Source organism: Candida theae, assembly GCF_024610275.1.
Source record: "Candida theae strain CBS 12239 chromosome Unknown scaffold62, whole genome shotgun sequence".
In the NCBI taxonomy this organism is placed as follows: Eukaryota; Fungi; Ascomycota; class Pichiomycetes; order Serinales; family Debaryomycetaceae; genus Lodderomyces; species Lodderomyces theae.
Window position 1 is genome coordinate 13,517 of NW_026261470.1, and position 24,369 is coordinate 37,885.

Sequence of the window (24,369 nt, forward strand, 5' to 3'; positions counted from 1 at the left end):
CTCCCTTCCCCTTCTCCTTCTCCTTCTTCTTCCTTCTTCGTTTCTCCATCTTTGCGTTTCTTCCCTTAACGGTTAGATTTAGCAACTCTTTCCAATTCATCCTTCTTCTTGATGGCATAAGAAGTAGAAGAACCCTTAGCGGCGTTGATCAATTCTTCAGCCAAACATTCAGCAATGGTCTTGATGTTTCTGAATGAAGCTTCTCTGGCACCAATAGTGATCAAAGCAATAGCTTGGTTGACTCTTCTCAATGGTGAAACATCAACAGCTTGTCTTCTAACTGCACCTGAAGAACCGATTCTGGTGGAATCTTCTCTAGCACCAGAGTTGATGATGGCATCAACAACAACTTGGATTGGGTTTTGTTCAGTCAAAACGTGAATGATTTCCAAAGCGTGTTGAACGATTCTGACTGCCTTCAATTTCTTACCGTTGTTTCTACCATTCATCATCAAGGAGTTGGTCAATCTTTCAACAATAGGACATTGAGCCTTTCTGAATCTCTTGGTGGCGTATTTACCAGCAGTGTGTGGAACAAAGACTGGTTGACCAACTTGGATGTAGTCAACTAATGAAACGTCCTTGACTTCAATATCTTGGAATGACCATTTGTTGAATAATTTGACTTCACGTTGAGCTTCTTGGACATCAAGTGGGATTGGGGTGGCCAAGTTGACAATGGTTAATTCTTCTTGGACAACTGGTTGTTGTTCTTCAACTTCGAATTGCTCTTCAACGTCAGACATGATTTATGTATGGATATCTCTTTGGTTGTAGTTTGGTAGTCAAAGCTATTGAAAAAAAAAAAAATCAACAAGTTAAAAGATTTGATTTTCCAAGCGGATAGGGCCACAAAGATGGAAAAGCGACTGAGTGAGAGAGAGAGAGAGAGGAAAAAAAAAAAAAGAAAAATTCAGTGCGTGTCATGTGTAGATATAATGTTTAGGGTCATAGCCCTGTGGCAAGCTCTATCGCTACCAGGATTACAAACTCAAATCGTTTTTAGTAAGTTTTGAAGCAATAGATTGACACACTTGCAGTGCAAAGACACCACAGGCAACAATACTCATTCGAAAGAGAGATTAGTTTGGCCCGCTTCAGGAGCTATGCAAGCATCTACACCGGTATACTCCGTGACCTTCCGCCATATCTATCGCCTCGTTTAAATCCGCGCTGTCGGCTCACTGGGTAGGGATCCTGTGCAGCCTTCTTTTTTCTTTTTTCTTTTTTTTTTTTTTTTTGCTGCTATAATTGCGGCGGGACAGGCCACCACATTCCTTTACCGGAGATGACACATTGACTAAATTAGCGTCCCCGCCACGGATTTATCTTTCTAGCGCAAACCCACACCTCTTTTGAAATTTCCAAAAAAAAATCAAAACGTATTCAGTTAAATAGAAATCCTTTCGCCGTCGCCACCTTTCCAGAGCATCTACACCTCCTAACTAGTTCATCCTTCCAATTCAAACAAAGCTTATTTTTCAATCATGTCAGAAGTTGAGAAAGGTTATCATGATTATGAGACGATAAAGGACCCAGAGTTGTTAGATTCCTACGACGCCATCTTGAATGATTCACAATCGCAAGTGTCTGAGGTCGATGCCGAAGCTGCGACCGCAAATTTGGCAGCTGAACTAGGCATAAATCACAAGAAGCTCATGTGGAAGATCGATATCTGTGTAGTGCCTCCCTTCTGTCTCCTTTACTTTTTCTCCTTCTTGGACACGGTAAATATCTCCAATGCCAACGTTTATGGCTTGGCCACAGAGTTGAAGTTGACTGGGAATCAGTACAATACTGCATTGACCTTGTTTTTCGTTCCTTACATCTTCTTCGAGGTGTTGGGGAACTACTGCATCAAATTTGTTAGACCACACATATGGCTTTCCGGTTCAGTGTTTTTGTTTGGAGCGATTACAGTTGGTATGGGATTTGTTGAAAATTTTGGGGCTTTGGCTGCTACTAGATTTCTTTTGGGGATGGTTGAGTCGGTGTTGTTTTGTGGGATTTTTTACTTGTTGGCATGCTACTACACGAAACAGGAGGCACAGAGGAGATTCTCTGCCTTCTTTTCATGTACAGCATTGTCAGGTGCTGCTTCGGGTGCTATTGCTTACAGAGTTGATGCGATAGATGGGTTGCATGGTATAAGTTCATGGCGTTGGATTTTCATCTTGGAGGGCTGTGCTACAGTCATTGGAAGTTTTATTTTGTTCTTCATCATCGCTGATTTCCCGGAAGAGTCGAGGTTTTTGAATGAAAAAGAGCGCAAGTTCATCAAACAGAAGTTGGAGTGGAGTTCGGGTGCCAGTTCTGCATTTGAAATCAAGAATACTTGGAGAGACGTGATCAAGTGTCTTAAAGATTGGTTGATTTGGTTGCCATCATTGTCATATTTCGGTTTGATCATTCCATCTTATGGGTATGCTTATTTTGCTGCAACTATTATTAATCAAATGGGCTACACCGCTGTTTCAGCCCAACAACACTCTGTTTACCCTTGGGTTTGTGCATTTGGCGTGATTAATGTTGTGGCGTTTGCATCAGACTATTTCAAAAGGAGATTGCCATTCCTTATTGGTGCGATGGTTGTTGCCATTGCTGGGTTAGCAATGATTTTGGGTGCTACTGATAAGCCGCTGGTTAGATATGGGGGTTGTTTCTTGGCTGCTAGTGGACTATACACCGCCATGCCGTTGATTGTATGTTGGGCAGCATTAAACAACGGATCACATCTTCGGAAGTCAGTAGGAACAGCTTGGCAAATTGGATTTGGAAACATTGGTGGTATCATTGCTACATTTATCTTTTTGAGTAAAGATGCTCCTGTTTATAAGCCTGGATTGAGCACCTGTCTTGCGGCTGTTTGTTTTGCCATGGTGACGGCAGTTGCTTACTACTTGTACTGCTTGCATATGAACACGATCAAACAAACAGATGCCTACAAACAAAAGTTTAATGAGTTGCCTGAACGTGAACAGGTTAACCTTGGTGATAGAAACCCAAGATTTGTTTATTTGTATTAGATTCTACAAAAGTTGTGAAGAAAAAAGCAAACAGGGTTTGCAGTTTAGTATTTTATTTCAAATAGCATGTTTAGAAGTAATTTTTTTAAGGAAAATCCTCAATTAGGTTATAGTAATGACTTTCGAGAGGGCGAAGTCGGTGATCACGAACTATTCATTTTCATTTTTTTTTTTTTTGCGGCTAACAGGAGCGAAAAAAAAAAAACAAAAAAAACAACGCCCAATTTGATTGGCAATGCAAAGAATAGAACGATAGCATTTATTTTAGTCACTGTGTGGGATTCTAGTCATATAAGCCTTTCTCTCTGAGTGTGAGTGTGTATGCGTGTAGGAATTGCGCTGTGAAAAGCCTCAGTGACAATGTTTTAGCATCTCGGTGATTGCATTGTTTTGTGTAAAATCCGGGCGGTTCAGGCAATTAATCTTCAACTCCAGTGGGGAGGGGGGAAGGGGCTGATGGGTGTGAGGTCACACATCGTCAATCGCATAGCAGATTCTTATATACGCAACGAACAGTCACGCCCCCGTCTCCGCCCCCCCCTTCAAAATTTGTACATCCCTTGTAGCAGGCCCAAAGCTCGATTGTCTTTTACAGCTTGTTGTTTTTATTTCATAAAAAATATCTCCTTAATTCCTTGGCTTTTCCCCAAAATCATCATACAAAAACAAAAATTAACTATCCGAATAGTTTCGTTTCGTTACCAAGTCATCAATACACACTACTAGACCTTTACCGACTAATGTCAAAAGCTGAGTACTATAACCCACCTCAAGGACCTCCACCATCGCATAGTCCAGGAGGGGCTGGCGGTAGCTATGTCCCTCAATCACAACCGCAATACAGCGCAGCCACTCAGGATAGAGGGTTCGGATATCATCAACAACAGGGATATGGCCAAGGACCACCACCAAACGCATACTACCAACAGCAACAAGCATACCCGCCACAAGGTGGCTACTACCCACAGCAGCAACCAATGTACGTGCAACAACAGAGAACTAACAACAACAATGATTGTTTGATGGCCTGTTTGGCGGCAATGTGTATTTGCTGTACCTTGGACGCTATTTTCTAAACAAGGTGTGTTGAAATCTACTATTCCACTTTATAGATTTAGCTTTGCAGGATAATATACAATTGATTTGGAGTCTAGCGTTTACTCTATATTTTGGTCTACACGTTGCTTGAGCAAAATGTCATGGTCGAGATGAAGAAAACTAATTGCGAGTATGACATCGGCAAAGAGAACACATGCACCGTTGATGATAAACCCGTATCGCAACTTGTTTTGTTCTGCAAGTTTTCCTGTAAAAATAGGGCCAATGCACCTTGCAAATGTCTTGCCGATATTGACAATGCCCATCACCTTTGTTATCTCCTCCTTTGGCATAATAGACGTCAATAATACTTGTCGAGGTACAACGTCCATAGTAGAAGTTAGGTAGTAAAGCAACAACAAAGCTGCTACAACGATATACAGCTGACTAAAGGCAACAAGACCAAAAAATATCGCTGATGGCGCTTGCGTAAATAGGATAGCTTTCACGGGACCTAAATATTTGGCAAAATATGCCGAAGGCAAAGAAGAGACAGCGTCAACCAGATTGGTCACAAAGAACAATATACCCAATGCCTTGGCGGTCAATTCAAAAGTGAACTTGAGGTAGTAGACCACCCATGCTGAGGGCATGAACCCGTATCCCAAGGAGTCTAGCATAAATATGACCAACAATCTTGGCAAGTAGTATCTGGTGGTGCTAGATAAGGACATAGATTTGCCTGATTCCCCTTCTTCTTCTTCTTCCTCCTCCTCCTCCTCCTCAACCAACATGGAATGTTCAGTCACTTCCGTAAAATTATCCACAAACACTTCACACTTTTCTGATAAAAACAGCATCAAGATAAACTTGACTACGGCTATTATCGAATAGACAATAAAGATACTCTGATAGCTTCTCTTTAAGCTCCAGGTAAGCTCCAAATTCATAAAGTCAACTAAGAATCCACAAATTAATGATCCCACTGCAGCTCCCGCAGTGGAAAACAATCCATAAAACGCAAACACCTCTGGGCGATGATTATGCGGAGTCAAGTGGGCCATTGATGCCTCCTCAACAGATTTGAATGGCCCTGTCTCGTCACCAGATGGAGAAATGACACCAAAGATGGCTGCTGCCAACAAAATGTAGTAATTTGTCGAGTAGGTGAATACTATTCCTGAAAGAAACATCATTATGGACCCAATGAGCATTACTTTACGACGGCCAATGCGGTCCGCATTCCACGTGAGAAAGTACGAGATGATGGTATCTCCAACGAGTGTGAGTGTCATGAAAAGTCCAATCTCAAATTCAGAGATTTTAATCTTTTTGAGGTATACTGCAAGTATCTGGTTAGTAAGACCATAGCTGGCCATTCGAAGAAACACCGATGTCCATAGTATCCGGATATCTAGGTTAGTTTGCTTGAGTGTTTTGAGCAAATGCATGTTGGGTGTGGTATCAAAGAGGACGAGCCCATTTTTTTATTTTTTTTTGTTGTTGTTTTATTCTCGGGACAAATATCGGGCACCAATTTTGCACCCGTACAGGATCTACATAGACAAACATGTTGTAATAAACACTACTAGCTGATACTTGATTTAGGACTATATTTTAACTTAGCTTGTTCCAAGTGCTGTGCAAAGATATCGCCTTGCTTTGGTGGCACTGCTCTGGCATCAGTGAAGTCAGCTTTGATGCATTGGTTGGTGACAACTGGCGATGTTGAGTTTCCAGTTGAGACCCTTGCTGCTGATAAAGAAGCATCGTTCAAAACCATTTTCCAAATCTTGTTTGATGGTTGGTCAACAGTTGGTGGTGGCTTGCGGCCTACTTGCTCGTCAGATTTTTCTTGTTGCTCCATGTTTTCAAGGGATAAAGAGGAAGCATTTGACGCGTCGTTTTGCCCACACCTTGTTGCTGCGTCGGAAAACGATCTGATTATTCGAGACAAGCGGTGGCCCTTTTTAACCTCGGTTGAGAGCGGTGTTGGATAAACCAAATGGAAAGGACCCACATATTGCATACCCGAGTCCGTGTGTATATTATGACCCGATTCAGTGTCACTATGCACCATTTCAAAATTCCTCCCGTGACTAGAGTTACTTCCTACCTTCATGTCCAAACTGAATGACTCCAACAAATCATCCCCAACTTGATCAATGTCTGCTTCGGACAATATTCTTCTTGGTGGTGGGCCATTTTCAGTGTGGTCAAAACATGCATCAAATGAAGGAAATAAATCCATATTGGTTGAACTTAACCAATGCTCAGGTACATTCTCCTTATTCTCGTCGTCAAATGACTCCTCTGACTCTTCTTCATTAGTCCCTGGCAATGGAGGATAATACTCGTATGTTCTCAATGATGTAAATGGTTGATTGGACACTCTTGCACGTAAAACTCTGGGGTTTTGATTCAAACTGTAGTACTTTCGCTTGTAATCAACGACAAAGTGGTTGAAATTAAATCTAACATCGTGGTAGGCTTCCTTAAAGTAACCCATGGCTATTCAATGAAGAGAATCGGAGTTTGCAAGGTGAAAACGTCTCCATTTCCTATTCTATTTTTGTATGCCCTTTTTTCTCCTCCGTTACTTTTGCAGCATTCCAAAATACCTACGAAAGAGAAAGAGAAAAAAAAAAAAAAAAAAAAAAAAAAAAAAAAATTCCCCCCTTATTTTTTTTAAAAATTNAAAAAAAAAAAAAAAAAAAAAAAAAAAAAAAAAAAAAAAAAAAAAAAAAAAAAAAAAAAAAAAAAAAAAAAAAAAAAAAAAAAAAAAAAAAAAAAAAAAAAAAAAAAAAAAAAAAAAAAAAAAAAAAAAAAAAAAAAAAAAAAAAAAAAAAAAAAAAAAAAAAAAAAAAAAAAAAAAAAAAAAAAAAAAAAAAAAAAAAAAAAAAAAAAAAAAAAAAAAAAAAAAAAAAAAAAAAAAAAAAAAAAAAAAAAAGACATGCTCCTGCTATTTTATATACAAGATTACAAACTGATATATGCTCTTTGTTGAGTAGCTTGTTTATGCATTTGAGCCTTTTTGTCATACCCAGATGACTTTCCTTCGTATGCATTGATCAACTCCTCGGCCAATCTGACTGCAAAGTCGTTGGATTTTCTATTCTTTGAAGCCTCTAAAATCCAAGTTATAGCAAACCTGTTTCTCTGTCTTTCATTCAATGGGATTGGGACGATTCTTCTCTTTGCTACACCAGTGGATATGGACTTTGTCGTTACCAATGGACCCAATTTATCCAATGTATCTTTCAACACTTGTATTGGATCTTTACGCAACTTCATTTGGACAATGTAGAAAGCACGACTGACAATCTTTTGAGCTCTTGCTTTGCGACCATGTCTCATCACCAAGTTGATAAAGTTTTCCACGGTGGGGTCTGATTTCAAAGGCACTTGCTTGTTTGAATATGTATAAGTTTCCTCAATTTGTTCCAATGTCGGCTCAAACTTGTTTGTGACGAATTGTTCCGGTTGCACTATTTGACCAAGATATATTTCTTCAGGAGTCTCGTGAACTTTCTTACCCTTGCGTAATTGTTTCAAGGCATCTATCCACTTGTCAACGTCTTGCTCAGTGACCTTGTCTTTATCAATTGGATATATTTCTGTGAAAAGGGATTTTTGGGTGGAGGGTTTTGGATCAGAAGGAGGAGTGGAGATTGTGCTATTCAATCTGACACTAGCACTGTGTATTCTAGGAACCAACAACAGCCTAGTTCTTAGGCATGTTCGAAGTAACGACATGGTCTATGGTGATACTCAGCTGTTTTGAAAATTTTTTGTCTGGCATTCTTTTCCTTTTCTTTTTTTTTTTTTTTTGTTCTTTTATTTGTCTTTGATGAGAGGAGTAACGCAATATACCCACGTTAAACTTTTACAACCTACTCACAGTCTATACACCCCAACATCACCTTCTACCTGGGTTTTCAAAATCTGGTAGGAGATCTCGACCTTGATCTTGATCTTGACCTGTAACGTGCGCTTCCTGGCACGTACGAATCGGTTCTTCTAGGCTCGTCAGATCGAGAAGAGCGGCCGGGGACGTAAGAGTCTGTTCTAAGGGGAGGTCCTCCTCTTCTATGGTACGGGTCTGGCCCATCGCGATATCTGTCATAACCTCTTGGTGGTGGCCCACCAAATCGTCTACCCCCACCCCTACCACCACCACGTCTGGGAGGGACATACCGAGGGATATACTCACCGTTCAATAACGTATGGGAGGCAACTAACTCATCATTCCGATTGACATATTCCAATTTCCATTTCCCATTTCTTGGTCCTTTATCCTCTTCGAAAGTCCACTGATTTATAGCCTTCACTGGGATGTATTCCACGTACAAGGGAATTCTGTCAGTTACAAATTCTCTTGGTTCGGTAGGTTGGCGCATGTTTGCTCTTTCCTCCTCGCCAACCCTCTCCATGTCCTCCTCATATCTCTTAGTTTCCTCCTCAAACCGTTCAATTTCTCGATTTTCAAATTCTTCCCTCAACCTGGCATCCTCTTCCTCATCTGGGTATATGGATCCATTCAACTGGGCTCTCATGTACTCTGCCCCTTCCTCAGTACCTATCAAGACAATTGCGTGCGTTCTCAATCTGGTCAACCATGCTCGATCGATACGCACGTGAACATCCTTGCTTTCACTGGCCAACTTACGCAAATAGTCTTGGAAATGGCTGGCATTGAGAGGGCGGCGCAAGTTTCCAATAAATAGACCCCTGGTGACGTGGTATTGTGGTTCTTCGATAACTTCGTACCTGACATCCCCTTCGTCATCCTTCATATCGTCCAGATTAGAAATGCTTGGCAAATCTAACCCAATAAGATCGATCCTTCGTGGCCGTGGGACAGGTTCTGGTGTTGCATATTGAGGATAAGGTTTGGGCCCATCCTTTGGTGCGTCGTTGTCGTACTCAGAATCGCTCATATGATCAGCAATGGAGGACTTCACGACGTACGGTTGAAAATTTCGAGCATTTTTTTGTTGACGAGAAAACAAAGATTTACCGCAAAATTGTGGGACGTGTTCTGGTTGTATTTTTTGCTTCCTTTTCATAATAATCCCTGTAACAACTACGTAACTATATACATGCGTACAGATCTACGACCCGCTTGTGGTTCCGTGGCTTACACCAGCCAGATGCTCTTTATCAACTCAAATAATCCATTGTTGGCTGTTTCCAAGATGTATATACCGTACATTGCCACACAAGTGCCAAAAGCCAACAATTTGCAAGCTGCCCCGTACCATATACCATAGACTCTTTTTGGTATATAATCTATTATACAACTCTTGAAACCGGCATAGCTGTGGAACAATACCAAGGTGGAAAATGTCGCATCGATTACTGGGTACTCGACACCAGCGACAAACGGTACCATAACCAATGGAAGCATTGCTGTGGTGACAAATCTGTCGTAGATCCAGTGATTTGATCCCTCATAAGCGTTTGGATTTGGTGGCACGTATGCTTCGTTGACCGTATCAACAACAAAACCCGCTGGTTGTTCGATTGGTTTGAATTTAGACCAGTTGGGCATCAAACGTAGCGATCTTTTTTCAAAGTTCAATATTCCTGGTCTTAGCATCGACCTGCTTGTTTTGAAAGTGACGGGGTGCAACATATCGTGGGTTGTTTTGGTATGTGATGATTTGTCTAGCTGGAAGAGGGTTTTTTTCCAGGTAATGGTCCTTTTTTCTTTTTCTTTTTTTTTTTTTTTTTTTTTGTTTTCATCCCCCCAAATTAGTTAGAGATGGTACAAGATTGAGAAGTTATCAAAATCGTTCAGTGTTCATTAAAATACAGCTATATACAAACCTTTCCACTTACCTTCTCTACCAGGATGCAACTTTAACACCAGGAATTTGGCCAGCTCTGGCTCTATCTCTAAATGCTGTCCTATTCAATTTAAAATCGCGAATTAATGATTTTGAATTTCCAGTAGCAACACACCTATCTCTTATTTGCACGTATGAGGTATACTTGGGCATACTTGCCAATTGTAATTGTGCTTCGACCCTAGCCCTTGATGGAAGTTCCTCGTTGCGTGCAATATATTTCAAAGCGTTTCTCGTAACTTCATGCTCTGCAAATTGTAGTCTTTTGAAATGGTCCCTGAGAACACGAGCGTTTATATGTGTGTGTTTGGGGATCTCAAACTTGACTGGGAATCTAAACGGCATTGCTGCGGTGGCTGGTCTGGTGTTGGAGTGGAGATAAAATACTTCTAACTGTTTTGTTGGTCGTTGGAAAAGAAAAGTTTTTTTTTTTTATTCTTTTTTTTTTTTTTGGAGACAGTTTCGTTCTTTGTGCACATTATCGCCGCAACAAATCAGAATGAAAGCCGAAGTCTTTGTTAAAAGAGGAACAAAGGGGAACGAGTTAGGCTTTGACAACAAGTATCCATTGCACTTTCTTACTACCCAATTATTGGAAGTTTTTCATCAAAATTGTCTACGTAGTGGTTAAATTTGTCAATTTTCTTTTTTTTTCACAAAGTATTTATCATCCTTGTCAAATAACATTTTTACCTATTTTTTTTTTTTCACANCAAAGTATTTATCATCCTTGTCAAATAACATTTTTACCTATTTTTTTTTTTTCACCACTCCACATCAACCACAACACAGTTCCCCATCTCCATGTTTACCGGTCTCATTGAAACTATTGGAACTGTTACCGAGTACGTCAAACAAGACAGCTCCTCTTCCGGAGGCAACGGGGTTTCCATCTCCATAACAGACTGTTCACCCATTTTAGAAGATGTCCATCTTGGTGATTCAATCTCAACCAATGGTGTTTGCTTGACTGTGACAGACTTTGATGCGGCCAAGACTTACTTCAAAGTAGGAGTGGCTCCTGAAACTTTGCGCAAGACCAACTTGGGCTCACTATCTAAAGGCTCAAGAGTGAACTTAGAACGAGCAGTGACAAGCGATGTTAGGTTGGGAGGTCACGTTGTGCAGGGTCACGTTGATACCATTGCCACAATCGTTGGAAAAAAGCCCGATGGAAACGCAATTACATTCACTTTTGAACTAAGAGACAAGGAGTTTATCAATTATATTGTGCACAAGGGATTCATTGCTATTGATGGAACTTCATTGACTGTAACTTCAGTCACTGACTCAAAAGCTCAGTTCTCAATCATGTTGATTAGCTATAGTCAGGAAAAAGTCATCTTGGCAAAGAAAGAAGTGGGCGACACGGTCAATATTGAAGTAGACCTTACAGGTAAGCTCATTGAAAAGCAAGTTGAACTCAATTTAAAGTCACAAATAGATAAACAAGACAGTGCATTGAATGCGTTGATTACTTCCATAGTTGAAAAGAAGGTGAAGCAGTTGATCAAGTAAAGGATTGTGTAGAATGCCTACGTATAGAGAAATTTGATGGATTTGCAATTTTTATAAAAAAAAAAAATCCGAGAGGCAAAAACAGAAACAAAAAAAAAAAAAAAAAAAAAATGAACCAATTTCTTGAAAGATTGCCCCCGAGCTCGACAATTAAACGCCACCACCACCACCCCATCTCCATCTTCATCTCCATCCGCCATGGATATCATATTAGGAATAAGAGTATCAGACGCAACATTGATTGCCACTTCGAAGGCTGCAACCAGAGGTATATCCATTTTGAAGGATAATGACGACAAAACAAGACACCTCAATGCCCACAACTTGATTGCATTCACTGGTGAAGCTGGTGATACTATACAATTTGCCGAATACGTTCAAGCCAATATTCAATTATACTCAATGCGTGAGGATGATGTAGAATTGTCACCAAAAGCCACTGCGTCATTTGTCAGAAACCAATTGGCCACGTCGATAAGATCTCGTAAACCATACCAAGTGAATTGCTTAATTGCAGGGTACGACACCAAAACAGAAAAGCCGTCGTTGAACTATATTGATTATTTGGGAACGCAGGTGGAGTTGCCATATGGGGCACATGGGTATGCTGCGTTCTACGCCATGTCGTTGTTGGATAAGCATTACAGAAAAGATATGAATGTCGATGATGGGTTGAGGTTGATGGATATGTGCATAAAGGAGTTGCAAAAGAGGATGCCCATTGATTTCAAGGGTGTTTATGTAAAAGTAGTTGACAAGGATGGTATAAGGCAAGTAGAATAAATTCAATCTATCATATTCTAAACTCTACAGTTTGAGATATCCAAAACTAAAATGTCACTAGCACCAGCTTTCTTCAAGTCGTCCATGACATTACCAATCTTCTTTTTGGAAACCATGGATGATATAGCAACCCAATCCTCCTCTTCTGGCGAGTGCTTGTCCAACGTAGACACAGTGGCAGCTCTTTTTCCAGGTGTAATTTTCAAACACTCATTCATGATTGATTTTGGAGCATTGTAATTGCACAACACAAACTCTTGTGCTGCTAAGACACCTTCTAATCTTTCCTTTATAGTATTTACAAGTTCTGGGTATCTTGGTTTCTTTGATGAAAACAAGTGGGCGGAGGTGGTCAATATCGTTCCAATAGCCTTCAATCCTGCTGCTTTCATGGTTTCTCCACTCTCAACTAAATCAACAATGGCATCAGCAACTCCCAAAGCACAGGATGCTTCAACAGAGCCACCGACATACCTTACATTGATTTTGGCATCACTCTTGGCTTCACCTTTCAAGTTTTCAAAATAGTCCGTTGCCAATTTGGTGAAACTTGAAACAATCTTTTTACCAACAAGTTCCTCCGGTGTGCTGTATTCTCCCTTCTCAGGTACTTGCACTTGAAGTTTACAAGTACCGAATTTCAAATCTAACAAGTCTTCAATATTATCAAATTGGTCTGACTCCATAACTTGGTCCATTCCAGTGATACCCAAATCACAATTACCTTCGCCAACAAAGACAGGGATATCTGCAGCCGGCAAAAAGATCAAAGCAATGGGCAAATTTGTCGAAAGAGCAATGTCCAATCTTGGTGATCTTCTGAATTGGATATCAGCACCACCTAAGAGCTGGCAACATTTGTCGTACAATCTCCCCTTTTTAGGGACTGCAAATAGTAATCTATCGGTTAAGTGGTTGACTAAATCCATGATCGAGCGAGGAGGTGCAGTTGAAATTAGTATACCTCTGTGTGGGTGTCTGTGTGGGTGTCTGTGTATGTTATCTCTAGGCAGGTGCAAAATTTTAAATTTTTCACCAAAACTGAACGGAAAAAAAAAAAAAAAAATTGTGTGTCAATGAGTCAATGCCGCGCGACACCGACGGCACGCCCACGCCTCCCCACGTGAGGAAATATAAAAATAAGAAAATAGTACCATAAAAAGAGTGAAGAGTTGGTATCATCTACTGTCTATTATGCTAGCTTTGTATTTATGTCGGTATCATCTTCCGATGGCATGGTCTCCTCCTCGGTTCCCATGTGACTGCTAGCATCGGTGTCAGAGTCATTTGAGGCTTCGCTCCTCCTCTCAAATCCAACTTGTGCAGTCAGCTGTAAAAGTTCCGTATCGTGATGATTCTCTTGTATTAGTGCCCTTGGGCTCAACCCATACCCACTTGCATTGCCATACCAATACTTGTTAAAACTCCAATTTATCAATATCTTCAACATGTGCCAAGGTTTAAACTCGGGCCACAATTGGTCAACAAACACAATAGAACAATCCGGAGACACACACTGCCATAATAAGAAATCTGATAGCCTGTATGTGCCTGAAGTTCTCACCAAAAGGTCCAACGGTGGCTGACTTCCAGTGTATAGGTGACGTGCTAACGTATCTTCATTGACGATTATCCGCTCTTTGGCACTCTCACTTACAATGCCCTTGATTGCATGAGTCATTTCGTCCCTTGACGTGTAAGGGAAACAAACATTCAAGGTTGCCCTTGTGTTGTTTTTAGTAATTTCTTCTGTTTCATGTAAAATCTGCAATACGTCAACTGGTAGTAGTTTCAAATTACCAACCAACTTTATTCGTACTCCATACTCCTCACAAATGGCCCCATGTTGATTTATTTGGGTGAATTTTGATTTGGCCAAGTCCATCAACCACTTGATCTCATAACTTGTCCTATTGAAATTCTCAATTGAAAAGGCATAAACTGTTGCTACTTCGACACCACATTCGTAAAGTAACTCTAGAATACTGGCCATTGTATTGAATCCCAAACTGTGTCCTTCCTTGATTTCTATCTTGTGATTTCGAGCGTATCTTCTATTTCCATCCATTATGAGCCCAACATGTTTAGGAACTGGTCCAGTTTGTATTACTCTGCCGAAAAACTTTTTTCCTGAAGTTAGAGCCTGCTTGACACCAGGAAATGTAGAGACCCAATCAGACATGCTAGTGGTGCTGGTGCTGGTGCTGGTGAATACTTATATGAAGACGCTGTATATTATGATGCGTATGCAAAGAAAGGGAAATTACCACACTTTTAAGATATGATAAATTGCTAGAAGTGTTTGATGTAGGAGAAAACGAATGATGCTGTGCTATGCTATTCTGTGCTGTGCGTTGTTGTTTCAGGTTCTATGTGCAGTTGATTGGCAATACACTGCAGTAGTTGAACGGATATCGGATATTTGAATGATGAAAGTAACAGCGTATTTCAAAATTTTCTTCTCTCTTTTTTTGTCTGTTTATTGTGAAGTGAGGTGTGTGCGCTACCATATTTATTGCCTAATCATCATTGAATGCAGCAATTACTTGAAGATGGTGAAAGAAACCTACTGGGAGTGGGACTGCGTAGATTGCAAGAGGCGGTGGAGACACCTCTTAGTGTAATTGGCAGTATGTGCTAGCACATGCCCTCTAAGTTAAGCCACCTTGCACTTTGCAAGACTTTCTCAGTGCTAACTCTAACTCAATTGTACATCGCAGACATCTATGACAGCTTTATTCTTTCCCTTATATCAATGCAATCACCGCATTCTGTTGCAATTTCCTCTGTTCCCTGAAGAATCTCCTTGAAGCTGACCCATTAAGAGAAAACGGCAAAAATGATGGCGGTGTTTTGTGTCAACTCAACTCATCTCTCTCTCTTTCTCTCTCTCTCTTCACCAAAAAAAAAAGTTCAATTAGTAATTGAGACAACTCTTGACACCACTGTATAGGTTAACCGATAATGTCAGCACAGGAACACCACAACGGGTCAGACAATACACAAGGTCATGAAGACCAATCCAACCAGGAGGAATTCATTGATGTGAATGAGGTTGGTGAAGAAGTCTACGACGAAGATGAAGGAGACATTCAACCAGATGATGACGATGATGAGGAAGAAGAGGAAATAGATACAACGGGGTACAACGATGAAGGCGACCATGAACATGAGACGTTGGAAATTGACATGTCCAATAACTCTTGGTTCTACTTTGATAAACACCAAGACAGTGTCTTTACTATTTTTTCACATCCTAAGTTGCCTATGGTTGTAACTGGTGGAGGAGACAATGTTGCATACCTTTGGACTACACACTCTCAACCTCCAAAATTTGTTGGGGAGATACAGGGACATGGTGAAAGTGTTATATCAGGTGGGTTTACGAATGACGGGAAATATCTAATAACTGCAGATATGGATGGGTTGTTACAAGTATTCAAGGCTAGTAAAGGTGGCGAAAAATGGACCAAATTTGGTGAATTAAACGAAGTTTCCGAGGTATTGTTTGTCACTGTGCATCCCGAACTAAACTACTTTGCCTTTGGAGCAAACGAGGGCTCTGTATGGGTGTATCAAATTGACGAGGAGAGTAAGCTGTTGGTGCAGATAATGTCTGGTTTCAGTCATACCTTGGAATGTAATGGAGCTGTCTTCATCCCCGGTAAAGACGAAAACGAGTTGACCTTGGTGTCTATATCTGAAGATGGAACAGTTGTGAATTGGAATTGTTTTACTGGTGCGGTCAACTACAAATTGCAACCACACGATGATTTCAAAGGGGTCGAAAGTCCTTGGGTAACAATCAAACACCATGGTCATGTGATTGCAATTGGAGGAAGAGATGGCCAACTTTCAATTATCAACAATGATACGGGCAAAATATTAACGTCGGTAAAAACTTTAGACAATGTCGAGGATGTTGCCGAATTATCAATTGAAGCATTGTGCTGGTGCAAGAACAAAACCGTCAACTTGTTGGCAGTTGGACTTGTCTCGGGTGATGTGTTGTTGTTTGATACGCAGCAATGGCGGTTGAGAAAGAATCTAAAAGTTGATGATGCAATCACCAAGTTAGAGTTTATCAACGACACTCCGTACTTGATCGGCTCTTCGATGAATGGTAAAATTTACAAGTGGGATGCACGTACAGGTGAAGAGTTGTTTGTAGGAGTTGGTCATAACATGGGTATTTTGGATTTTGCAATCTTGGAAAACGGTAGAAAAGTGGCGACTGCTGGCGATGAGGGTGTTTCTTTGTTGTTTGTAACTGAGTAGATATTATACACTTTGGAAGCTATACTTGCCAAGACTGTAAATCAGAGAAACACCATCATTCTCAGTGCTGGTGTGTAGAAGACCTCTTGTTTTTTTTTTGTGCAACTAATACGCGTCTATATCTGTATGCGACTTGTTAATTTTTCTTTTTTTTTTTTGTATTTTATTTTATTCCCAACATCTCTGCACTGTTTGGCTATTGCTTCTGCGATTATCAATTACAATCAGAATGGCTCCAGCACCAGCGGCTTCAAATTGTTCGCTTCCAAATGCCTCCGGCAATGAAGTCAAACACTCAGTCGCCACCCCCAGTGAGGTGGATATGGAAACTTACTACCAACGTTTGCTACCATTCAAGTATATATTCATGTGGTTGAACCATTCACCAAAACCAACAAAGGATTTTACTATGAGAGAGTTTGCTTATGAGTATAGAAGTACTGCGTACAAACGTTACAACTCCTACAGTAACGTAGATGAGTTCAAAAAGGCTGTCATTACCGCCAATCCCACGCGTTTTGAAATTGGTGCAGTTTATAAAGTAGCGCCCAAGGAGAGATACAACCTACCCAAGCAAGCTTTAAAACCAGTGAGCAAAGAGTTGGTGTTTGATATCGACTTGACCGATTATGACGAAATTAGAACCTGCTGCCAAGGGACAGATATTTGTTGCAAGTGTTGGAAGTTTATTCAAGTTGGATCAACAATAATCGAAGAGTGTTTGAGACAGGATTTTGGATTCGAGCTGATGGTGTGGGTGTTTTCTGGGCGTAGAGGTGCGCATTGCTGGATCAGTGACAAGAGAGCAAGGGAGTTGGATGAGAATAGTAGAAGGTCCATTGTGGAGTATCTTGATGTATTGGGAGGGAAACATGCAAAAGGCACCAAAGGTTTCCACGTTAGAAAGCCATTTCACCCTCACATTGAACGAAGCTTTGAGATTTTGAAGAAAAGATTTATTGAAATTATACTAGAGGATCAGGATCCATGGTATACCGATCCAAACACGGAAACGGATTCAAAAAGTTGGAAACAGGTGGAGGAACTTTTAAGTTTTATATCAAATAAGGAGTTACAAGCAGAGTTGAAGAAGAAATGGCAAGGCGAACGAAACGGTTCAACCTCAAAGGATAAATGGGAGGATTTGAATACAGTTGCATCAAAAGTGTTCAAGTCCAATAATCAAGTTGCAACTTTACAAGATGCCAAGAAGGAAATTATCATCTACTATCTTTATCCAAGATTGGATATCGAAGTGTCCAGGCAGATCATTCACTTGTTAAAGTCTCCATTTTGTGTACACCCAGGTACAGGAAATGTTTGTGTGCCATTCGATCCAAAAAAGAATATCTCGGGAGATGCTCTGGATGACACATACGGGTTCAATCCTACAACAGCCCCAAACTTGAAGCAGTTGCTTACACAGCTCGATGAGCATGAGCAAAGTGGGGAGAATGACGATGCGTCTGTTCCAGCGTGGGATAAAACTAGTCTCAAGCCCTATGTCGATTTATTCAAAAAACACGTGAGCAATTTGGTGAAATCAGAAGCAAAGAATGGCAAGAGAGAGTTGGACTCTGATCCTTATGAATTCTAGTCTAAATAAACAAACTTCTAAGTAATTGCACATCCTAATTTCTTATCCTCTATTGTCTTGGCGTCCTCTAAAGAGCCGCTATTGTTTTTTATAATGATGGTTTCCGTGCTCATCTTTGAAGTCTCCTTTTCGCTTGATGTTGCACCACCCTCCTTGAGTGATGGATCGTTACAATGGTACCATTCAATGTACTGCAACTCCTCGTTGTATTTAATGTAGCCCGAAGTCAAGAAAACATCTCCATAGTCCAAAAATGGGAAATGCCACTTTGGCACGAATATGATTGTAGGAGTATTCTCAACTCTAGGATCCGACTTATCGACGATAATCTGAAGTGACAACTTTACCGATTTTATGTCAAATTCTGTCGCAACGATTCTGCCCAACGATGCCATCAAATATGGTCTTATCACCGCACCGGGTGCTCTGACTCCATCTGGAGAAGGATAACATTTTCCATATTGTCGGCGATACACATTTGAGCTTGTGGATGAAATCACAGACGACGACAGTGAGGTCGAACTAGACTCCATGTCAGTGTAGCCATCACTTGACGATGTTGACGTGGTTGATGTGGTTGACGTGGTACTGTCAACCGAGCCAGAGCGGCCCATTTTGGCTGCTCTCTTTAATTTCCTATTTGCTTTTCTAATCGCTTTAGCTGTTCTAGCTCGACCAGCACTTTCAGTCTCGTTTCTAATTTCAGGCGTCTCGCATTCATCATCAAATGTCAAATTGCGATCGTCGGGAGACCAAAAGGAGAAATCCTCGTTGTTCCAGTTATCCCCATATTTATGATTGTTGCAACTATCATAACACCAGAATGTGTGTGACATGTTGGCGCTCTCCAATGCACTGCACAAGGCGTCCATCGCAGCTGTTTGTGAAATATACTTACCGTTTCTGTAAGACCGTTTTTCGTCCATATCAAATGGCATTCCTGTTTCTGACATGAGTATGGGTATTTTCCCCAAGTGCTCGTTGCACTCCCGCCTCATTTCACAAAACTGTTTTTGAAAACAATTGCGAATCGCCCTTCCTCCAAACACAATACCAAGCACCGGGTTCAAATATGCTCCTCGCATAATGCCCAATGTGTCAACATTGAATTTGAAATTCCAACTCTTGTGCATTAATGATAAACCGTCATAGTAATGTGGACAGTAGATCACCTTGTCATCAATGATGCCTCGCTTGTCATCTTTCAAATGTGGAGGTTCCTCCAAAACTGGTGTCAGAAGCATCACAAACGCGTCTGGTCTGTATTGACGAATTAGCTTCTTGAACTTGACAATGTGGTCACTAAAATGGGCATTAACGAACGTGTGAGTGTCCACTGTAGATATGTGCAGTTCGTAATTATGTTGAGGCATCGACTTGCTGAAATAATGAGGCTCCAAGATTTTACATTTTGAACTGACATCAAGTCTCTGCTCTTGTGACATTGCTTCCATTTCTCCGACAACTTGTGGCCAGCTCCAAATTCCTTGTGCGGCAAATATACAAGTCCCCAACTCCCACTCTTTACCTCTCTTGAATCCATAACGTGCATCAATAGCTGCGGCATCTTGCGCGGTTAGCCATGCCTTGGCACCTTTTGGGTCAACAATCTTTGTGCCATACTTTCTCGGCCCAGTAACCGTTATCCTATACTCGTCAACCTCGCACGCAAACCCCATACCAAGCCTCATTGATTGAAATGCTGTGGGTGTAGTGCCTACACGTAGCTGTTGAAAGTCTGGCAATTGGCCAATATTCGGATACCCTATCAAGCCACAGTTTGGCTCATTCATTGACTCAAAGCCTAAAATCGTTCCGTTATCAAGTAAATGAGGTACACCTTCACAAACTCGTTTCCATATGAATTCAACTGATCCCAAGAAATGATTTTGCAAAAAGTCTTGTATATTCTCTCCATTCATTATCAAGTTTGGAAAGTAGTGCTTGCCAGCAAAAAACATCGTAAACATCACTAAAGGGGCCAAGCGTTTGTAGTTTGACGTCCACAACATTTTGTGGTACACGTCACTGCCATCGCAAAACCTAGGCTCATTATGGAGTATGGCCGAATCAGCAAGGGTGAATTTCTTAGGATCAAGTCCAGCAGCATAAAATGTCCACATAGGTGCGCCACTACCGCCTGAATACCTCGACCAAACATCTTGATGAAACTCGAGGAAAACATACAAACCACCCACCTCTCCAATAATCTTCAACATTTCCAAAGTGTAGTCGGCAAATTTCTCATCATATTTCCCTGGACCCTCATGTTCAACTGCTTCCCAAGTTAACAAGTACCGTATTGTGTTGTAACCCCAGCTCTTGATTCTTTCAAAGTGCGATCGTGCCTCTTCCAAGGGGAATGGTCTCCCTACAAATGATACAGTGTCTCCTTCGAAGAAAATGTCGTTCGGATTTGTTGGGTCTCCTTTATATGATGGCATGTATGGTTCCACTGGTAACTTCATCTGCGCATCCACATTAATGCCTTTAAGAACCACTATTCGTCCAGTCGAAGGGTCGAAGAAATTCCCATTCTTGTCTGTCTCCAAGGGCACACATTCAAGTACCGAAGTTCCGGTGTTTTCGGTGTCAGGAATAGGGTCGGATATGGAATAGCTCCTTCGAAGAGGCTTAACGCCGACTGGAGATATACTTGATGTCGCCAGGTACAATCGAACTTTTTCACTCACGGCATCTTGTGCGTACCTCGCCGAGTTTAGAGCATCCTGGATGAACATTGTATGGGGAGGAGCAAGGGGAATTTGTGTAAAGGTTTGAGTTGTCTAATGCAATTCGCTGTAGGTGTGTGTTGACGTGTAATGAAAAGGATGTTGCTGTAAAAGTAAAGCCTGAAAATCTCTCTCTCTCTTTGATAAAGTTTTGACAGGTGGAAAAAGAAAATAAAGCAAAGGGTGTTTTTCTTTTTTTATTTTATTTCTGTTTTTATGTTGCGAGAGATCTCTCCACTTTTTTTATTATTTTTGTTTTGTTTCTCAGCACTTGCAAAAGAAAGGGAACAGCAAAAAGCGCAATATCATCACAAAGGGGTGTAAACTCCATGCAAAAGGAGGGGAATTACAGGACTTGCAAAGACGTGACATTACGCATATAGCAATGAGAGATACTGTAGATCATATCGCTACTAAAATTACTTCTACATATCTGCTAGCGTTTATTGTATTGCGGGGCACAAAGGTCCTTATGTCCGGCCCATTTTCTCCGCGTGCTCAACCGCTTTACTTCTTCTTACCTGGTCTCCATCGTGACAGTTTTTTCTGATTCCGGTTTCCAAATGATGTCAATGGGACAATCTTTTGTTTCTTCTTGGCTTGACTATGCGGGTCAGCTAGTTTGAAATACTTTGGCGCATATTCGCAAAGCCATTCAGGGTCAATAACAGAGACATTGTGCATGTACTCACGCGAGGTCATCACTATTGCATGGTATAGTACGTACTCTGGACTCTTTCCAAACTGACTTGAGGATGGGTGTAGATAGACCAGTTCATTCTTTGACAAAGTCTTGTAACCCTCGCCGGAATCACGCTTCGCTACGTTTTTGAAGTAGCCGCAGCAAAGACATTTTCGGATTGCGTCCAAATCATTGCCACATGAGTCGATTGCATACTTGTGTTTGGTCATGATTGTCTGTAATTGCCTCCTCACCTCTCTCGCGTGTCGCATACTTCTGTCTTGGATGAAATTATCTCGACACCAATCTTTGCTGTACTTATTGGCGCACCAACGGTTATACACATTGAGCAAAGTCAAGTGGTCACCTTTGGTAGAGTGGAATCTTGCCTTTCGCTGGTCTGCTATTTGTTGCTTGTCCTTTGGTCGATGAAAGATACTTTGCACCGACAACATAGCAACAATTGTTAGAATTTCTTCTGTGCAACGTAAGTCAACCGACTTGATGAGTGTTTTGGCAAGTGCAGGCTCCATTGGGAAATCAGCCATTTTCCTTCCCAATTGAGTAAGTTCACCATCATCATCCAACGCCTCCAACATATAAAGATCTTCCAAAGAAGTCATCATGGAGTTTTTAGAAGGAGGATCCATAAACTCAAAGTTGACAACATCGGTGATCCCAATAGCTTTCAACATTAAAATTGTGTGGGACAAATTTTGTCTTTGTATTTCGGGAATAGAGTTTGGAAGCATTTCGGTGGCATAAGACTGTTCAGTGTACAACCGATAACACTTTCCCGGTCCAGTTCTACCTGCTCTTCCGCTTCTTTGATTGGCTTGCGCCTTGCTGATGGGAGATACCTTCAACGTATCCATACCCAGCTTCGGGTCATATGCGTTCAACTTGACATACCCGGGATCAACAACGTAGTAGATGCCGTCAATGGTGATGGATGTTTCAGCAATGTTTGTTGCCAATACAACCTTTCGCGATCCAGGAGGCGTGGGTTCAAAGATTCTGGCTTGTGCCTCTGCTGGCAAAGCAGAGTACACGGGTAAAATTATGAGCTCTGGAGCTGAGTCTCCCAACACTTTTACCCGTTCAGCTAGCACTTCGCAACTGGTGTCAATCTCTTCCTGTCCTGTGAGGAACACCAAGATGTCTCCGCTGGGTTCCGAAATGTGTATTTGCATGACTGTATCTAAAGCAGCCGGCAAATAATCCATCTCGGGCTCCTTTGTGTATAGCACCTCCACAGGGTATGTTCTACCAGGAATATTCAAAATCGGACAGTTGTTGAAAAACTTGGAGAACTTGTCAGAATCCAAAGTGGCTGATGTGACAATTATTTTCAAGTTTGGGTTTGCCAATGCCGCCTTCTTTAGCAAAGCGAATAGCACATCGGTGGCAATTGTCCTCTCATGTGCCTCATCCAACATTATGACCGCATATTTGCTCATTTCAGGGTCCGTGAGTGCCTCTCTTTCCAACATACCATCAGTCATATACTTGATCTTTGTCTTTGGTGTGGTTTTATCATCAAATCGAACATTGTATCCTACTTCATCACCAAGCTCGCAGCCAACTTCCTCAGACACTCTCTTTGCCACGGATGTAGCTGCCACACGTCTCGGCTGGGTACATCCAATAACCTTCGAATCCCCGTTGATTACATTTATCCCTTCTTCGTATATGTACTGCACAATTTGAGTGGTCTTACCCGACCCAGTCTCTCCAACAATAACAATAAATTGGTTATCTTTAACCGTTTGGATTAGATCAGCACGCATATCATATACAGGTAGCGACTTTTTCTGCTCTTCAATGCTGAGTTTCGTGGATTGATAAAACAGACGCTTTTGGGATTTTTTCCATTCCGACACAACCTCTTCAGTCTTTTTCTGCTCTGATAAAGGGTCGTTTTGCTCATGACTCGCTTTATTCTTTTCCTTTTCTTTCTGTAGTTTGTCCTCTCTAAACTTTCGAGCAAAATCAGATCCATTTTCAGCAGCTTTACTCATTGCGCCATCCATACTCAAAATTGTATTGATGGATGAAGCTGTTTCTTTGTACCCTTGGTTTTGGAGAAAAGAGGGCCTAGCATCATTAAGCTCAATCTCGGTCTCGATTTCAAGTTCGTGATTAAAGTCGGGGTAGGAGGTGGTTCTAGATTCTTCTGCCGGCATCCTCTGGTGATCTCTCTCAATCCTTTCCCTCTCCTCAATGCCTGTCTCTTGATTGATTCCTCTCATCGAAAGTGAAATTTTCCTCGGATCCTTGTTCTCTTGGTCGATGACTTTGACAAATACTTTTTGATTAGGATGTAGATCCATACGTGACGTTCTAGATCCATCATAGGAAACTTGAGAGATATGGCAGAGTCCTGATGTGTTGTTGAATCTGATGAAAGCTCCGTATGGGCGAATGGATGCAACCGTCCCTTCAAATATCCTACCACAAAGTTCATCTTCGTTGTCTAGATTGTCTCCGAGCTTGTCCTTTCCAAACGAGTCAAAGACCTCTCTTAAAAAGGCTGTATCAAAGTCTTCTCCTCCATTTTGTTGAACTGTCTTTTGGAATGCTTCAAATGAGGAAGGTGATTTCTTGTGCAATTCTGCTAGAAAGCTCAAAGTCAAGTTTATACTTTCTTCATCATGTAGATTCAAGTGTTGTCTTATGATATCCAGTCGTAGCTTATCTGTATCGGTGATGGCACTTGTCATTTGTGGGTGATGGTCTGTGTTGCAAATGTGTGAAAACCGCACGACCAAAAAAAGTTGCAGAGTTTAACCTTTTTTTGTCTTTTTTTTTTTTTTTTTTCTTTTTGGGCTTCTTTTCTTGCCACCGAAAGTATCACCCTATA

At 41.1% G+C, this 24,369-nt stretch overlaps 15 protein-coding genes across 15 annotated transcripts; 6 read left to right on the forward strand and 9 right to left on the reverse strand. All coding sequences in view use genetic code 12, as the record gives it.

Moving 5' to 3' along the window:
• Positions 1–65: 65 nt before the first annotated feature.
• On the reverse strand, positions 66–746 carry RPS5 (40S ribosomal protein uS7; the record flags this gene model as incomplete). The annotated part of the gene is made up of 1 exon (XM_051753721.1): positions 66–746. The coding sequence occupies one exon, from the start codon at positions 744–746 to the stop codon at positions 66–68; it is 681 nt and encodes a 226-aa protein (XP_051607270.1).
• A 741-nt stretch (positions 747–1,487) lies between these two features.
• Positions 1,488–3,026, forward strand: TNA1 (Tna1p; the record flags this gene model as incomplete). The annotated part of the gene is made up of 1 exon (XM_051753722.1): positions 1,488–3,026. The coding sequence occupies one exon, from the start codon at positions 1,488–1,490 to the stop codon at positions 3,024–3,026; it is 1,539 nt and encodes a 512-aa protein (XP_051607271.1).
• A 740-nt stretch (positions 3,027–3,766) lies between these two features.
• On the forward strand, positions 3,767–4,102 carry KGF57_004235 (uncharacterized protein; the record flags this gene model as incomplete). The annotated part of the gene is made up of 1 exon (XM_051753723.1): positions 3,767–4,102. One exon carries the CDS (start codon positions 3,767–3,769, stop codon positions 4,100–4,102), a length of 336 nt encoding a protein of 111 aa, XP_051607272.1.
• An 81-nt stretch (positions 4,103–4,183) lies between these two features.
• On the reverse strand, positions 4,184–5,515 carry KGF57_004236 (uncharacterized protein; the record flags this gene model as incomplete). Its single annotated transcript, XM_051753724.1, has 1 exon — positions 4,184–5,515. The coding sequence occupies one exon, from the start codon at positions 5,513–5,515 to the stop codon at positions 4,184–4,186; it is 1,332 nt and encodes a 443-aa protein (XP_051607273.1).
• A 137-nt stretch (positions 5,516–5,652) lies between these two features.
• KGF57_004237 (uncharacterized protein) lies at positions 5,653–6,573 on the reverse strand (the record flags this gene model as incomplete). The annotated part of the gene is made up of 1 exon (XM_051753725.1): positions 5,653–6,573. The coding sequence occupies one exon, from the start codon at positions 6,571–6,573 to the stop codon at positions 5,653–5,655; it is 921 nt and encodes a 306-aa protein (XP_051607274.1).
• Positions 6,574–7,043: 470 nt separating this feature from the next.
• Positions 7,044–9,702, reverse strand: KGF57_004238 (uncharacterized protein; the record flags this gene model as incomplete). Its single annotated transcript, XM_051753727.1, has 3 exons — positions 7,044–7,788; positions 8,046–9,022; positions 9,211–9,702. 3 exons carry the CDS (start codon positions 9,700–9,702, stop codon positions 7,044–7,046), a joined length of 2,214 nt encoding a protein of 737 aa, XP_051607275.1.
• Positions 9,703–9,913: 211 nt separating this feature from the next.
• MRP2 (mitochondrial 37S ribosomal protein uS14m) lies at positions 9,914–10,261 on the reverse strand (the record flags this gene model as incomplete). Its single annotated transcript, XM_051753728.1, has 1 exon — positions 9,914–10,261. The coding sequence occupies one exon, from the start codon at positions 10,259–10,261 to the stop codon at positions 9,914–9,916; it is 348 nt and encodes a 115-aa protein (XP_051607276.1).
• A 459-nt stretch (positions 10,262–10,720) lies between these two features.
• On the forward strand, positions 10,721–11,434 carry RIB5 (riboflavin synthase; the record flags this gene model as incomplete). Its single annotated transcript, XM_051753729.1, has 1 exon — positions 10,721–11,434. One exon carries the CDS (start codon positions 10,721–10,723, stop codon positions 11,432–11,434), a length of 714 nt encoding a protein of 237 aa, XP_051607277.1.
• A 198-nt stretch (positions 11,435–11,632) lies between these two features.
• On the forward strand, positions 11,633–12,217 carry PRE1 (proteasome core particle subunit beta 4; the record flags this gene model as incomplete). Its single annotated transcript, XM_051753730.1, has 1 exon — positions 11,633–12,217. The coding sequence occupies one exon, from the start codon at positions 11,633–11,635 to the stop codon at positions 12,215–12,217; it is 585 nt and encodes a 194-aa protein (XP_051607278.1).
• A 17-nt stretch (positions 12,218–12,234) lies between these two features.
• Positions 12,235–13,146, reverse strand: HIS1 (ATP phosphoribosyltransferase; the record flags this gene model as incomplete). Its single annotated transcript, XM_051753731.1, has 1 exon — positions 12,235–13,146. One exon carries the CDS (start codon positions 13,144–13,146, stop codon positions 12,235–12,237), a length of 912 nt encoding a protein of 303 aa, XP_051607279.1.
• A 263-nt stretch (positions 13,147–13,409) lies between these two features.
• RER2 (ditrans,polycis-polyprenyl diphosphate synthase) lies at positions 13,410–14,399 on the reverse strand (the record flags this gene model as incomplete). The annotated part of the gene is made up of 1 exon (XM_051753732.1): positions 13,410–14,399. The coding sequence occupies one exon, from the start codon at positions 14,397–14,399 to the stop codon at positions 13,410–13,412; it is 990 nt and encodes a 329-aa protein (XP_051607280.1).
• Positions 14,400–15,181: 782 nt separating this feature from the next.
• On the forward strand, positions 15,182–16,495 carry KGF57_004244 (uncharacterized protein; the record flags this gene model as incomplete). The annotated part of the gene is made up of 1 exon (XM_051753733.1): positions 15,182–16,495. The coding sequence occupies one exon, from the start codon at positions 15,182–15,184 to the stop codon at positions 16,493–16,495; it is 1,314 nt and encodes a 437-aa protein (XP_051607281.1).
• Positions 16,496–16,724: 229 nt separating this feature from the next.
• KGF57_004245 (DNA primase subunit) lies at positions 16,725–18,092 on the forward strand (the record flags this gene model as incomplete). Its single annotated transcript, XM_051753734.1, has 1 exon — positions 16,725–18,092. One exon carries the CDS (start codon positions 16,725–16,727, stop codon positions 18,090–18,092), a length of 1,368 nt encoding a protein of 455 aa, XP_051607282.1.
• Positions 18,093–18,109: 17 nt separating this feature from the next.
• Positions 18,110–20,833, reverse strand: KGF57_004246 (hydrolase; the record flags this gene model as incomplete). The annotated part of the gene is made up of 1 exon (XM_051753735.1): positions 18,110–20,833. The coding sequence occupies one exon, from the start codon at positions 20,831–20,833 to the stop codon at positions 18,110–18,112; it is 2,724 nt and encodes a 907-aa protein (XP_051607283.1).
• A 498-nt stretch (positions 20,834–21,331) lies between these two features.
• On the reverse strand, positions 21,332–24,229 carry PRP22 (DEAH-box ATP-dependent RNA helicase; the record flags this gene model as incomplete). Its single annotated transcript, XM_051753736.1, has 1 exon — positions 21,332–24,229. The coding sequence occupies one exon, from the start codon at positions 24,227–24,229 to the stop codon at positions 21,332–21,334; it is 2,898 nt and encodes a 965-aa protein (XP_051607284.1).
• Positions 24,230–24,369: the final 140 nt, after the last annotated feature.